General features: G+C 40.3%; 1 protein-coding gene and 1 non-coding gene across 8 annotated transcripts in view; one reads left to right on the top strand and one right to left on the bottom strand.

Moving 5' to 3' along the window:
- FREM1 (FRAS1 related extracellular matrix 1) overlaps positions 1 to 15,856 on the bottom strand; it is a 169,250-nt gene that overhangs the window by 111,220 nt on the left and 42,174 nt on the right. For 4 of the 7 annotated variants that reach the window (XM_033237386.1, XM_033237385.1, XM_033237388.1 and 1 more), the window contains exons 4-8: positions 13,474 to 13,772; positions 11,839 to 12,035; positions 5,883 to 6,206; positions 3,237 to 3,345; positions 577 to 708 (exon numbers count right to left, since the gene is read on the bottom strand). In XM_033237386.1, the coding sequence (XP_033093277.1) occupies positions 577 to 708; positions 3,237 to 3,345; positions 5,883 to 6,206; positions 11,839 to 12,035; positions 13,474 to 13,772 (1,061 nt within the window). Of the gene's footprint in view, positions 1 to 576; positions 709 to 2,267; positions 3,063 to 3,236; positions 3,346 to 5,882; positions 6,207 to 11,838; positions 12,036 to 13,446; positions 13,773 to 15,856 lie in introns of those variants that run through there. The other 3 variants (XM_033237393.1, XM_033237392.1, XM_033237391.1) reach the window with 2 other exon arrangements.
- On the top strand, positions 5,017 to 5,123 carry LOC117099541. The gene has a single exon (XR_004443867.1). It is a non-coding gene; the product is annotated as a U6 spliceosomal RNA (small nuclear RNA).

Here is a 15,856-nt window from a genome sequence, read left to right on the forward strand (position 1 = left end):
AACCTCTGCTGCCCAGATTCAAGCAATTCTCCTGTCTCAGCCTCCCAAGTAGCTGAGACTACAGGCGCCTACCACCATGCCTGGCCAATTTTTGTATTTTTAGTAGAGACGGGGTTTTACCATATTAGTCAGGCTGGTCTCGAACTCCTGACCTCAGGTGATCCATCCGCCTCAGTCTCCCAAAATGTGGGGATTACAGGCATGAGCCACCACACTTGGCCTAATTTTTCAAAATGCTTCTTTGAAGCAGAGAAATAAAAAACATTTTGTCCCCCAACTGGGAAAAAAATAACTAGTTAAGGAGTATACTTAGAAGGAGTCCTGCATGGCATCCAGAAAGCAAAACTGAAGTTTAAACAATGAGCCACGCACAAGGTACTGTTCATAAATGGTTAGACATTGATCTGAGCACTTGAACACAAAAGTCAATGGTTTCAAGATCTCCAGATCTTCTGCATTTGACAATTTCATTGAGAAATGGGGCCCAAGAGATGCTACATATATCTGTTAAATACGTGTACTTTTGAAGAAAATACTTTTGGATTCTTTGCTAGGTTACCAAGTTGGATCATTCACCTCTTAAAGTCAGCCATCCATGCTGCAGGCCACCAACAGTGACCAGCCGGACTGCACCAATGTCGTCATTGTCGACAACTTGAAACTGTTCCCAAGTGATGGCTCGAGACTGCCCCTCAAGGAGATTCAGACCTGTGAAAGAAAGGAGAAAAGGGTTTTGGCATGATAGACTGGATAAAGAAAATGTGCACATTGGACCATGGAATACTATGCAGTGTAAAAAATAGTGAGTTCATGTCCTTTGCAGGGACATGGATGAAGCTGGAAACCATCATCCTCAGCAAACTAACACGGGAACAGTAAACCAAACACCACATGTTCTCACTCACAAGTGGGAGCTGAACAATGAGAACACATGAACACAGGGAGGGGAACATCACACAATGGGACCTGTTCTGGGGTATGGGGGAAAGGGGAGAGAGAGCATTAGGATAAATACCTAATGCACGTGGAGCTTAAAACCTAGATGACATGTTGATAGATGTAGCAAACCACCATGGCACATGTGCACCTAGGTAACAAACCTGCACGTTCAGCACACGTATCCCAGAACTTAAAAAAAAAAAAAAAAAAAGATAAGAAAAGGGTACTGGCAAGTTCTGTGACATGCCAACGTGCCTGCTTAAGAAAAGATGAATGAATTTCCACTCATGAAACCATCTGAATATTGCATCTTTAAAAGCTTTTCAAGAAACTGGAATGTAGCTTTTATTTTTAGTACTATTTTTATTTTTAGTACTATTGACTCCAATATTACAACAGATTACAGAGAATCCTGAAAGGGAGCAGAGCAAGCTGGTAGAATTGCAAGGTAGCATGCTGCTGGACCTATCCTATGCTTCTCTCACATCCGCCAGGTTCACCCACCACTCCGGCCTCGACCAACTGACTGTTCTCTAGCTGCAGCCGCCCCATGAGGATTCCCAGTTTCCAAAATTGTAAAGCCCTCCTGCCACCACTGCCTCATCTTCTGATGCAGCCGGCTACCTCCACTGCCCTCTGGTGGCGGCAGGACCAATCTTGTGGCTTATCAGGCCCTGCACCAGGGGACCCAGGGAATATGTTCTATGGCTGCTAAGAAGGGCCAGATACCACCCTCTGGGCATGTGGGGAGTTAACAGCCACTGAAGTAAACTTTAAGCCATTAAAGACAGGAAATGGGAAAGAACTGACCATTAATAGATTGTTGACCTTTTCCCCACCCCACTTCCAACTCTTCCCAGACACAGTGGTTGCATCTTCTTCCTGGAGACATCAACACTACAGACCAATCTGCTTTATCTTACTGTAAAACTGTGACCAGCTCAGCTATGCCACCTTTTTATTTGCTTCTCCCCTTACTCTTGCTTTCAGTATAGGGTTAGTACATCTGATCTGCCTCAGGGTCTGTTTTCTAGGGAAACTGGGCTAATACATATATAAAGGAGAGGGAGAAAGAAAAGGAAGGAAGGGAGGAAGGAAGGGAGGGAGGGAGGGGTGCATAAGAAGAATCTCTATGACTGGCAATACAATAAGGGTTTGGAAGCCAGGAGTGCACAGGACAAGGCATCACGGAGCACAGCAGAGGAACAATCGAGAAGCCTAGAAATATATACAGCAAAATATTAACATTGGTTATATCTGCATGGTGAAATAATAAATAATTTTAAATGTAATATATTCTCCAAATTTCAACAATGGCACAGATCAAGTTCCTAATAAACAAATGTTTATTTTAAAAAGGATTCTGATGTTCAAAGCAGCCAAAATGACATTGAACAAACCTGGGTGTCACCAATCACACATACACGTACAGACAATTCCATCTCTACACTCAAGCAGGAGTCCACGCAATATGTGACTATTCCTAAAGTTTAGGTTACTGATTCCGTCTTTTCTCTCATTACCCCCCTGACAGAGATCGAATAGGATGTAGAGCCAGAATTATAAATCAAGGCTGCTCACCTGATGTTCTCTATCTCTACTGAAACTCACATACATACAAACACATACCTATGTGTACACACACAAGGCAGCTTATTTAAGCTGCTACCTGAGGATTTAAATCAGACACAGACATTCTTCCCTTAATACAGTCTACCATCACTGCTTTTAAGTATGTTTCAAATGGTATTGATGGGATCAGTGAGAAAGGAAAAGATTTCCATTTACATTCCACATTTACATCTGGTGAACATATATACATCACATAAGTCCACTCAGAAGTAAATATGGCATAGAAAGCCATATTTTAAAGCAGTTAAAGCTCTTATTTATCTTTTTCAGTTTCCATGTCGCCCAACATAAAAATATGGATTACAAAAGCTAAACCTTTCTCCAGTCCCTTGTAACAATCTGAGCTGGAGATTTCAGTCCCACTACAGCTCAATATTACACACAGTCACGTTTTTGCTTCATTCAGTTGCAGAGTGTCCCTCTGTCTTATCTCCAGCAGAAGAAAGAACTTGGCCGCAGGACACAGAAATCCTGGATTTAAATTTCTCACGCTGCCAGGAGGAATAAAAAAACAACGACAAAAGCTACAATCTGATGCCCTTCATCTGTCTGGGTTTCAGTTGCCTCATGTATGACATAGGCATAAAACTACCTTTCTTTCCTGACCCATCTTTCTTGTATTCCCTTCAGGGCTATGTTGCTTTATGCCTCATATTGAGCTTTACCTGTATTCCAGGATACACGGGGGGCATTTGTGTCTGCTGTTCTGATGGAGATGTGGACTGTCATAGGTGCACTCCTTTCAAAGAAGAAGTCATATACCTCCAATTCTACCTATAAACAAACAGAGGCAAAGGAACCACACACTGAAGCATTAGAGGGTAAAACAGCATTAATTCTGGGGTATAGCCACACACAGAGGCAAAGGGGGATTCAGGTTTCTGTGGTTCCCACATCTCATTTTAGACAACCTGATTTGACTTTTTCAGGTTCTAGATCTTGCTCCTTACTTTAACAGTATTTTTAAATTTTCTTCTACATAAAAGACGTTATTAATCTAAAAATGGTAATATGCTGGAGATGTGTCTCTGCACTTGCTCAGGAGACCAACTCCTTCCCACATTCAGTCACTTAAATCTCTCTCAAAGGTGGAGGATCTAGAGAAGTGGTTTTCAACTAGGGGTCATGTTGTCCCCCTAGAGGAGTTTTGGGAACGTCTGGAGGCATTTTTGGTTTCAGAAGTGGGTGTGTGGGAGAATGCTATTGTCATCACGTGGGTAGAGGCCAGGATACTAACATCCTACTGTACACAGGACAACCTCCCAAACAAATAATTATCTGATACAAAATGGCAATTGTCGTACGGCTACTATCAAGAAACCCTGATCTAGAGACATCTATTTCACTAGACATATTTTTAAATACCTCAACTTTATTTGCTTTCATGAAATTCATGACTAATAAGTAGGGGCTACGTGACAAGTTTTGGTCTTTATTGCGTGCTGTGTATGTATTCACCAGATGCTGATGGAGAAGAATGAGGTATAACACAGAAATGCAAGGCATACTCCCTACTTTTGAAGAACATGTGGTCCGTGGGAGAGGATAAGAGAAATAATCAAACAGCACTATATCAGCAAACACTGAATGACAAAAGAAACTGATTCAAGGTTGCCAGAGCAACAGACTGAACATGAAACTACATGGGCAAGATGTGTCTTTCTTTGGAGGGGTAAAATGTAAACATGCACTCGGTTAGGCCCCTGGCCCAGGGCTTCCAGTCCACACAACCTGAAAACTGTGTGATCTCCACTGAAAAAACGGTGAGTTACCGTCTAACGAAAGAAATCACACATTCACACAGGTTCTGCTTTAAGAGTACATTATACAATGCCAGAAACTACACACATGAAGCAGCCAGAAAAGTAGTGCTCTACTTGTGAGCTCGAAGTAAGACTGAATGTGCAATGAGAAATTACTTCCTAACAGGGAAGGCATGTAGGGACCACAGACTCTGATGAGAGGGGAAATAAAAGCAGAAGGCAAACCACAGCATTTACAGCCTGAAGTCCTTTGTCTCCCCTTGAGGCTACACGCTGAAAATGCCTCAATTACAATAGAGGTAACCCCAGGGATATTTATTTTCCTTAATAAACCTGAACTCAAGTCTGTATCAGTCTGCTCATTCAAAATTTCCATCCTGTTTGAATCAAGTTGCTGGGAGGTCTTTAAGCATGTGAAGCATTATTATGTGGAAGACTTGAACCAGCTGTCCTCCCCTCCCACTAACTACAAAACCAGAGGAAAGAAGTCGAACCTGCAGCAAAAGGAATTTAGATAGAAGTAGGACCTTCCTGATGGACAGCGTTTCATTGTGAAATTAGTTATCAAATAAGACTATGGAATGTCCTATCCTGAGTCTGTGTTATTAATTAAAATTAAGGATTCCCATAAAAAGCTCTCACAAAAAAAAAAAATAAAAGAATTTATTAATAAAAGAATTGTGTGCTCGCCTTGGCAGCACATATACTAAAAATGGAATGATACAGAGAAGATTAGCATAGCCCCTGCACAAGGATGACACACAAATTCATGAAATGTTCCATATTTTGGGGGAACAGCACACACTAAGCCTGTCGGGGTCAGGGGTGGAGAGAGAGAGAATATTAGAAAAAATAGCTAATGCATGCCGGGCTTACTACGTGGGTGATGGGTTGATAGGTACACCAAACCACCATGGACATGTTTACCTATGTAACACACCTGCAATTCTGCACATGTACCCCAGAACTTAAAATTAAAATAAAGAAACACACCAAAAAATTTTTGTTAAAAATAAAAGAATTGTATACAAAAGTCATCTCTAACTTCAATGGTCTCTGCGATTCAGGAAGGCTGTCGAAGGTTGCCGCAGTTCTCAAGCTGGTGAGCCCTGGGTCAAATGTGGCCCTCAGAAATATTTGGTAGCTAACACAATATGTTTCACTACAATTTTTAATTGTTTTCTATATTCAAGAATTTAAGCATTTTACCAAAAAAGCATCATTTTCCCATTTCTCTTGCCACATCAGTGCTACAGCAACAGTGGGCACACTCGTATCTTTGCAGGGCAGTGGTGGGCGCGAGCTGAGTGGCAGCTGCTTCCTGAGGGGCTGGCTCTTTCTTCAGTTTGCCACAGTACCACTCAGTGGGGTTTACTCATTGACCCCGCCTGCCTGGCTCCTCTGGGCAGTTGGTTTGCACCCTGATTTACAGTGACTGATTCTTTTCTGAGGCAATGAAGGTACAAAGGAACCTGAGGGTTTAGGGTAGGGGGTTCTTAAATAACCATGTGACTTCTCTAGGCTGAAAGTTTTGTCTCTCCTTCTTACCTCATCATGTCTCCTCTCAGAATGACTGCAGTTTGGTGGCTGATAGGCGATCTGCATGTCACTGAGATCTTTCCAGGTGAATGAGGAGATTGGTCTGGTGTGATCCAACAGGTGAGTCACATAGCCCTGGAGCGGGGCTTTAGTAATGTTGAACACCAGCAAGTGTTTAGGGGTCTCATCTTCTTCACAGTCCAGAACTGATGTAGTCAAGGAGGTCAGGATGAACTGATCCACTTCCAGAATAAACATGGCCATGAATGCAGCCTTTGGAATCTGATTCGGAATTCCAGCTCGGATATAGACAGGCAGCCACGCACTCTCTGACTTTTGAAGGACAGAGAAAATATAAAGGAGGAAATAATATGAATGAGGTGATATAATACAGAGCTAATAGCCTAATATTTAATACAGCCACAGCCTAGCATCTAGCGGTGACCTGAAGCTGGGTGCATATTGGAATCACCTGGGGAGCTTTAAACACACGCTGGTACCTAGGATCCGTCTCCAGAGGTTCTTGTTTAATTGTTCCAAAAAGGGGACCAGAAAACCAGTATTTCTCGAGCTCCCTGGTGACTCTTACATGCAGCCAGGTGAAGAAGGGAGCACCTACTTTGGCATCAGAAGGAACTGTGTTTATCATCCAACACTTTTAATTTGTGTGACTTCACACAAGTTACTAAACTCTTCATTCTCATTTTCTTTCCAGCTGTAAATGAAAATATTAATACTAGACTCCCAAGTATCAAGTGAGGACAAATGAAATAGCCAAAGTAGGCACTTAGCAGTCTGGCATCAACAACCTTCTCCAGCCACCTGCCTCACCTCCTGTCATGTAATTTTAAAGGGGGCAGGAGAAGGATGAAGGAAATATGTCTTTATGATTTGGTTCTCATGCAAATGAAGAATAGTTACTTGGTTGTCTGCTTAGTTAAGATCCTGGATCTCCAAGCAAGGGTTGGGCATTGGGCATTGCAAGTGAGCACTGAGGCTAGGCAAGCATCCTCCAAAACGAGAGCACTATGAGCAAGAGACCCTCCAAAGAAATCACGAAACTGTACCACAAGATCTAAGAGCTCAACAAGTGCTATGGGCAGAAAGAATCCTCACAGGGCGAGGTGTGGTAGCTCATGCCTGCAATCCCAGCATTCTGGGAGGCCGAGGCAGGAGGATTGCTTGATGCCAGGAGTTTGAGACCAGCCTGGGCAACAGAGCGAGACTCTATCTCTACAAAAAAAGTAAAAATAATAAAATTAGTCAGGCACGGTAGTGCACACCTATAGTCAATTACTCAATTGACTGAAGCAGGAAGATCACTTAAGCCAGGGGATTGAAGTTATGGTGAGCTCTGATCACGCCACAGCATTTCAGCCTGAGCAAGAGAGTGAGACTTTGTAAAGAAAAGAATCCTCATAGCAGTAGATGCTAGTTCTCATAGGATTTGATCTATCCCATTGCTGAGAGAACCAGGCTCCCATACTGATAAACACTGGCCATTGGGCTAGGAGTTGTAATCTGTGTATAACAGAATGCTAAAATTCCAATAAAATATATTAGATTTGCAACTGAATGTAAGACAGGTAGTAAAATATGCAGAATTTACACAGCAAGTTGTCTGGAACTAGTTCCAGACTCCAGAACTTTCTTGCCCACATAAGAATATAAAAAGACTGAGAAAGGTAAGAAAAAGATTGATTAGGAGAGAGGAGTGCTTTGCTGTGTTGTGCTCAGTCACTCTCCTGACCTTTAACATCACACGTTGGCATGGAGCAGGAAAAGCAGAGCAATGCCATATCTCCTGTCCCTTAAAATGTGTTTCTTGCAGTTGAAACACACACAGAGAGTTGACACAGGGCTCATATCTGAGGAAGTTAAGTGGCTGGAAGCAGAAAAATGATGATGGCTGTGCCAGAATCAGTTTGTTCTCGTTTGTGGCAGCAAGGGACATGTAAATGTTCCCAGATATGGGCCAAGTGGGCAGAGGGCTGGTCTGAGGTCTCCTGGACCCTGAACTTCAGAGAGTACTCTTGAGAGGACAAAAATCCAGTAAGAAAATGCTGGACATGGAATCAAATCCTAGGAGCTGCAGGAGAAATCACAAGTGATCATTCAGGCTAGAAATACATCCTCTTAAGAGAGCGATGAGTGATAGACCAATGGGGCTCTCCAGAGAAACCATGAATTTGTCCCTAAGACAAAGATGCAGCTTGAGACATCTACCAGGCTCAGACAGCATCAAATCATATGTCATCAGTGCCTGATCAAATAAGATCCCTCTCTCCCATTCCCCGAAACCACCCCTGCCACCAGCCTGAAAATTAAGAAACTAACCAGCAATGTGCAGAGAAGAGAGAATTGCAAGAGAGGAACAGAGGAGAAGACAATCAACCCCCTCCCTTCCCACTGCATGGTTGATGAAGGCAGGTAAATGATATGCTGAGATGTCCCAGGGTTTAGAGTATCTACTCTTCATGTGTCACTGGGAAAAAATATTATTTGAAGATGTATAATTAGAAAACTCAAGAGGGGTAAATTGTGATTTAGAAGGACTGGTGCTTCACGCGAAGACCAATTGAGTCTAGAGTTAAGTCTAAATAAGTACGTTATCTTAAACATGTTAATAAAGTGGATACAAATGATGAAAGAGCTTACTGCTTATAATAAAGTATAACAATCATATGCTAGAACTGAAATTGCAAATTATATAAACAAAGCAATTGCCACGAGAAAGGATCACTTGGATCCATTATCATCATACATAGGAAGGAGCCAAGAGAGCTCACTTCATTTTTTGACTGTATATATTACAAATACAGGCTTAAGAATATTTTTAAGTTTAGAATTAAATCCAAATAAAACATAAAGTGTGATAAGGAATTGTCAAATAAATAAAGATAAAGGCAAAGAAAACGTGATCTATTTTGCAAGACCATTTTTTTAATTCACAAGAAAGCATAAAACGAGAGAAAAAAGTGTATCTGTTACTCCCACAAATATAAAGTTTATATTGCCTTATTCAAGACAAATATTCTGAAATTCAATAAAAATGTCCAATTATATGTACCTTACAAGAAAAGCACTTAAAATAAAATTACATAGAAAGATGAAAAAGAAAAGGGTAATACAAATTGATCATTAATGGAGAAAGCAGAGAGACCACATAATTTCAAAGATGAATTCAATGTGGGCAGTTGATATGAGTAAAAAATATAAGACAAAGATTCTTATAAATAACATTATATTTAATATTGTTCTTCTCAAACCAGTGGGGAATAGAGCAAAAATAAGAATAATAATTACAGAAAAAGAAAGAACAAAATTATCATCATTAGTGAAAGATATAATTATGGTCTTTAAAAGCCCAAATAATTGAGAATTTCTTAAAATAATTGAATTCAGGAAAGAAGCCAGATAAAAGAAAATTATTCCAAAAATAGCTTTTCTGTTTGTCATCAATAACCAATGAGAAGATATCATGGGAGAAAAATATTCTATTCACAATAGGTTCACAAAAACAAAGTGCCTAGGACTGGACTTAATAAGTATGCTCAACTTACGTGAAGGAAACTATGAACTTTACAGAAATATATAAAAGAACCTTTGTCCAAATGAAGTGAGATACTTCATTTCTGGATGAAAAGATTCAATATGGTAAATGTTCCATTATTCTAATTTTCCCCAAATAATTTATAGTTCTAACTGGATACTGATAAAAATCCTTAGGGGCTTTTTCTTTGAAACTAACATAAACCATTTAATTATAGTTATTTGGAACTAAGTCTAGGTGAGAATGACTATGAAAATTTTGAAGAGAAGTGATAAGGAAGAACTTGCTTGTAAGATAATTATAGGCCTGTTACGTTTAGAATAATATGAGACTGACAAAGAATAAGTAGGCAAATCTAAGAAATAAAAGAGCTAGCCTTCACATTGTATAAGTTATATCCTTCTATACAACAGAAGATCATCTAAAATCAATTGGGAAACAAGTTAATTGTTCAATGAATAGTGTTGAAAATTTGAGCTATTTGGAAAAAACTGTTCCTTGTACTTCATCATATAATAAAATTTTATTTCAGGTAGATTAAAAAGGCAAATGTAAGGAAGAAGACCTTTAAAAATCTAGAAGACATTATGAATGAAGGGTCGTTTCGTCACTTGATGAGAATTGCCTGTACAACCACAAAAATAACAAAAGAACAAGATATAAAACTTCACAGGTAGTGTAAGTGTGATTCCATAAAACAAAACCAACTCTGGCATGCATTCGTGCACATGTGTGTGTATGTAAAAATAGTAGAAATAAAGCTATATTTATTTTCTTCTTATCTTGCTTTCTGTGTTTTTTTAATATTCGCTGCAGTGAGCCTATTACTTTTATATTCATAAATGAATCTGTTTTATGACATGCCAAATAAGCTATGGAATAGCTTAATGATAAACAAAGCAAGAAGGTAAAGGAATAAATTCCCAACAAAAATAGATTTTAAAATACAAACAAATAAAGCCCTATTCAATATAGTAAGAAAAAAATGAGAAAATTCGGTGAAAAAGAAAAATGGCTTCAATTTTTTCAATGGATATAAGAAATCTTTAAAAATGAAAGGAGTTTTGTGTTAAAACAAACAGAAAGCATCTACTGGTTGTCTATAGACCTCGTGTTTAGGTCTGTATGAACAAGGTATGTCACGGCTCGGAGCCACCACTATAAAATAGGAAGCTTGAGCTAAACCCAGCCTGGGTTTGCAAACCTGGCTAATGAGTTTTTTACCGGGTGACTTTTAAAACCAGCAGTATGCATAGTGCTACTATGTGCCAGGTTTTATGTCAAGCACGTAATAAGCATTTTCTCATTTAATCCTCTCAGTTACTGTAAGAAATAGGTACTATTAACCTACTTTAAGTTGAAGAAAATGAGACCAAAAGTCACACAGCTAGTTAAGTGGATGTTTGAACCCAGGCGGTCTGGGCCCGGTGTCCATGCTCTTAACTATCAGTTGGACTCAGAAATTTATCCTTGAAAAGCTACCCAAGGGATTTACCTGATCAATTTGACTAGTCTGCCTCAGAGTTTTTTTCCAGATCTTAATTCTATGATTTTGTTTTATCATTTCTTTATGATTTCTTGTTATATAAATTCCTTGGGGTAATAATGTTCAATATTTGACTGGGCCCCTTAGGAGAAATCCCAGTGAGAAGCCAGTTTGTGAAAGATAGAAGTATTTCCGAACATCATCTTGGATCATCTTTCCTCAGCAAGAAATCTCAGCTGTTTCAGCAGGTACACAGTTTCCCCGGTTTCTCCAATAAACAAATTATAGAGTTCATGAATCAGCAGCACTGCAAGTTCAATATTTTGAATAAATGGAATCCACTTTCTGTCATTATTTCAATATATAAGGATCAACAGGAGGAAAGACAAGAGAATTAAAAGGGATTGGAAGATGCAGGAGGTCTTTGGGAGCCTGTCTCCTTGATGAGCCAGCCGTTCATTCCAAAGCCTGGAAGAGTGACCAATCTGTGACAAATATAAACATGGGACTGAGATTTTCCTCCCCTCTAGTTTGCTGTGACCTTGCAGAGTGGACCCCCTGATTTCAAGAGGGACAAAAGGAAGCATCAAAGAGAAGGTGTTACAAAAGGTCAAATGACAAGCTGAAGAGTATTGGAGGTAAAGGAGGAAGAAGGTTAGCACGTAACTAGCCCCAGTGCTTCCCAAGTTGCCGTAGTGATGGTGGACCTAGCAGAAAACCAGAGAAGGGAAATTTTATACAAAAGCTACTGTTTTAAGCACTTACTAGCAGAACCAATAAGCCTGCAGTTCCAATGAGTCACTGGCAGTTTCACCCCCAAAAGCACAGGAACTCTCCCTGGCATGGGGGCCAGCATGAGTAGCCCCGTGTAACTGGCTCTCTTACTGTGAATCCTGCAGGCATTCACACATAACCCCAAACTCTACCTTGTACACGATTTTACTCCTGGTATCTGTGAGGTCCAGCTGGATGGAGATATAATCAATGTTGGGTGAAGGGGGATCCAGATGCTGATAACGAAGGCCCATCAGCAGGAACTCCTCACAGCTCACTTTGAGGCTTCCTATTTTCTTTAATCCTGGGGTACAACTTCCACCTGGACACCTCAGTTTTGCTCCCAGTGCTAGAATGTACAGCATTAGATTAAGATAGTCACTTAAACATAACAATTGTAAAATTTAAAAACCAGTACTCCGTCCCATGAATACTTATTCCCTCCCACTACCTCAAGAACACTCGTGTACCCTCCAATCATTCACTGAGTAGGTTGTCATTATTCTGAAAGCTTGTAGTTTCTTTTACTGAAAAATGGTTGAACAGTAGTCTCATCATGTTCTCACCCACCAAAAGTTAAACTGAGAGAAAAAATAAAAAAATATGTTGTCTGAGGTTTGAACATCTCTGACAAATAGACCAGTGACTCACTGCAGGCCTTCCACAGTCTAGTTCCAGTCTTTCCTTTACAGCATCAGCATCCATGTCTCTATTATACAATCTCTACTGGTCTGTCTACTCAATGAAATCCCCTCCCCATGTGGCTATCACACACTCAAATTCTGCATATCCTTCTAAGTCTACCTGGTCTTTTTACTAAGCCTTCCCTTAAACATTCTTTGACCACCTGAACCAACATGTCCTTTCTCACTGAAAACCATAATTGTCTCTCCAACAGTCTTCATATCTCTAACCAACTGTATTTTCACTCTTGTTTGGTATATAATACTCATAAGCCACTTTTAAATTTAAAAAAAAATTGTAGAGATGGGGTCTTGCTAGGTTGCCCAGGCTGGTCTTGAAACCCTGGCCTCAAGCAGTGTTCTTGCCTCAGCCTCCCAAAGCGCTGGGATTATAGGTGTGAGCCACCATGCCCAGACACCCACCTTTTTTTTTTTTTTGAGTCTCATTTCTCTGATGTACAAAATAGAACAAATGTGCCTTTAACTGTCATTCTGTCCAAATTCAAAGTATTACTACTATTGCTATGATTATCCCTTATATTTCTTGGTTTCTCGTGGTTTCTAGAGAGAACGGGAGGTGCCCAAAATAGACTGATTGAGTGAATAGCAGAAGGAATGTTATCCATCAACTCTTCCTAATCTCATCTATCACTTCTACCCACTAGCTTTATTTCAGACTTGCTCATAATCCAATAATACTCCATCAATGCAGCAACTACTACTGTTGCTACTACTAATAACAGCTGACAATTAATGAGTACCTACTGTGAACCAGACACTGTATTAAGCACTGTGTTTATGTATAACCTCATTTACTCTTATCCTTACCCAACCCTACAGGGCAGCTATTATCCTTTCTCATTGTAGAGAGGCCTTAGACAGGTTAATAACTAAAATTACACAGAAAATAAAGAGCAGAGGAAGTTCTCAAAACCAGGTCTTTCTGATTGTAAAGTCTGTGCCCTTAACCACTAACCCACACTGTTCAGCCAGCTAAAATGTGTACTAGTTAACTAGAACTCTTAATCATGGTGGAAGATGAGCATGCATGGATATTTTTGTCAGTTTTAGTAATACCCAGATAAGCATTAAAAGACATCATACGGGCTGGGAAAAAACTGTGTGGCTGATCTCCACGAGGTTCTTCTGGTCGAGGCTCCCCCAAAACCATCTGGCCATGGGCTGGCAGCTGAGTTCTCGCAGTGTCCAGGCTGACCGTGCATTCCAGGCTAGCCATCCTATCATAATCGAATCTGAGCAGATTTTTATCAATCGCTTGGGACAGGCCATTGAATTCAGGCACTTCCAGCACATTGTTACTCATACGGATGATGTTACAGTCTGGTTCCAGGAGATAGGCCCGCAGGATAAAGGTTTCTATGAAGGTATCTGTTTCAGTAAATCTGTGGAGAACACGGGGAAAAAGTAATATTAATTGGTGCTCAGGTATTTCTGATACCTGCGTACTCAGCTGGAAGCTTGAAGATTGGCCTTCCCAAAATTTGTGCCACAGATTGAGTCTGGATTTTGTTTCATGCTCTACTCCCAGCCTCTCTGTTCTGCTCCCTTCATCTCTTTACCCTGGTGTCAACACCTTTTCCTGCCACTTCTTCCTCCCAACATCTTTCTTTCAAAACTTGCTCTAAACGCATCATGCATATGGATATTTAATGAACGCTAAGACTTCAGAGTCTCACTTCTAGCACATGTGTAATTTAAGAGTATCAAGCCTGTATAATTTCTGGATTGAGTTTTAATTCAGGAGTGAAGGGGTGAGTGGCTTCTGAAGCATTCAGGCCTTTCTGCCCTTCAGAAACACCACTACATAGGCGGTCATTTGCAGCCTAGTTTGGGTGCCCAGCTCAGGGCTTGGCATGTAAAGGGTATTCAGCAATTGCCACTTCCATTCCCTCCATCTGCTTAGCAACTCTAATCTCAAGTTGTCTGAAGAGTCTAAAAGAGAGGGGTGTCATTTTTTTTGAAGGGATAAGATTAATGAGTGATGAGCATGCATCAATAATGCAGCTTCTAATTGATGTGCTCTTATTATGGTGCAGGCATTATGCTAAATTCTCTATGATAGTATAAAATTCAATCCTTATAAAAACCTAGGATAGATATTGTTAATCCCATTTTATGGAGGAAGAAACTGAGGCATAATGGGCTCAAGTAGCTTGCCAAAGGGGCTGGAAAAGGAGAAGTGGTAAGAGGGGAACAAACATGCTCCCTGATTTTCTGCTGCCTACTACTCTGAATATTTTATTTCAAATGTGCTTAAGACCAAGAGGCGAAGAAGCTCCTCTAACCCTGCCTTTCATGTGTACTCTTCCAACCTCCCAGCAGCCTAGAAACCCAAGGAAGGAGTGGGAGCAGCAAGCATTCATCAGCTTTTTTTCTTTTTTAAGTTTATTTTTATTTTTAATTTGTGTGGGTACATAGTAGGTGTGTGTATCTATCTATCTATCTATCTATCTATCTATCTATCCTCTGTCTACGTAATGGGGTACATGAGATGTTTTCATACAGGCATGCAATGTGTAATAATCCCATCTTAATATCCATTTATTAGCATTCCCTCAAGCATTTATCCTTTTTTTTTTTTTTTTTTCTTTGAGAGACAGAGTTTCACTCTGTTGCCCAGGCTGGAGTGCAGTGGTGTCATCTCGGCTCAATGCAACCTCCACCTCCCAGGTTCAAGAGATTCTCCTGCCTTAGCCTCCCGAATAGCTGGGACTACAGGTGCCTGCCACCATGTCAAGCTAATTTTTGTATTTTTAGTAGAGACGGGGTTTTGCCATGTTGGCCAGGCTGGTCTCAAACTCCTGATCTCAGGTGATCTGCCTACCTTAGCCTCCCAAAGTGCTGGGATTACAGGAATGAGCCACTGCACCTGGCTCACTTATCCTTTTTGTTACAAACAATCCAATTATACTCTTGTAGTTATTTTAAAACATGCCATTGAATTATTACTGACTGTAGTCACCCTGTTGTGCTATCAATTACTAGGTCTTACCCATTCTTTCTAACTACTGTTTGTATCCATTAACTATCCCCACATTCCCTGCAACTCCCCACTACCCTTCCCACCCCTTCCACGCAAGCTCTTTGAAGTTATTTGTTTTTTAACTCTAAAGTCTTAGAAAGATCAAATGGCCCTGTATGCTGATTTCATATCTTCCTAAGGAATCCTCGGCTGCCGCTTCATTTTCTGAACACAGTATTTTGTTTGTGTCTCTCTTTCGGCACTTGTTCTGCATAATTACCTCCTCATCTTTTGCCTTAGACTACAGGCACTAAAATAATCTGAGTATTCTCATCCTTTTGTTTCTTATGCTCAGCATACAGCCTGACTTGTAATAGGTGGTCATAAATGTTTGTAGAAAGCTTCACTGTTCCAATGTCTTCTACAAAACTCTTTTACATTAGTCTAGTGCTTAAAGGAAATTCACACCAACATATTTTAACCAAATATTCTTAAAAGCAATAA

Source organism: Trachypithecus francoisi, unplaced genomic scaffold (assembly GCF_009764315.1).
Source record: "Trachypithecus francoisi isolate TF-2019V2 unplaced genomic scaffold, Tfra_2.0 Lachesis_group16, whole genome shotgun sequence".
Taxonomy (NCBI): Eukaryota; Metazoa; Chordata; class Mammalia; order Primates; family Cercopithecidae; genus Trachypithecus; species Trachypithecus francoisi.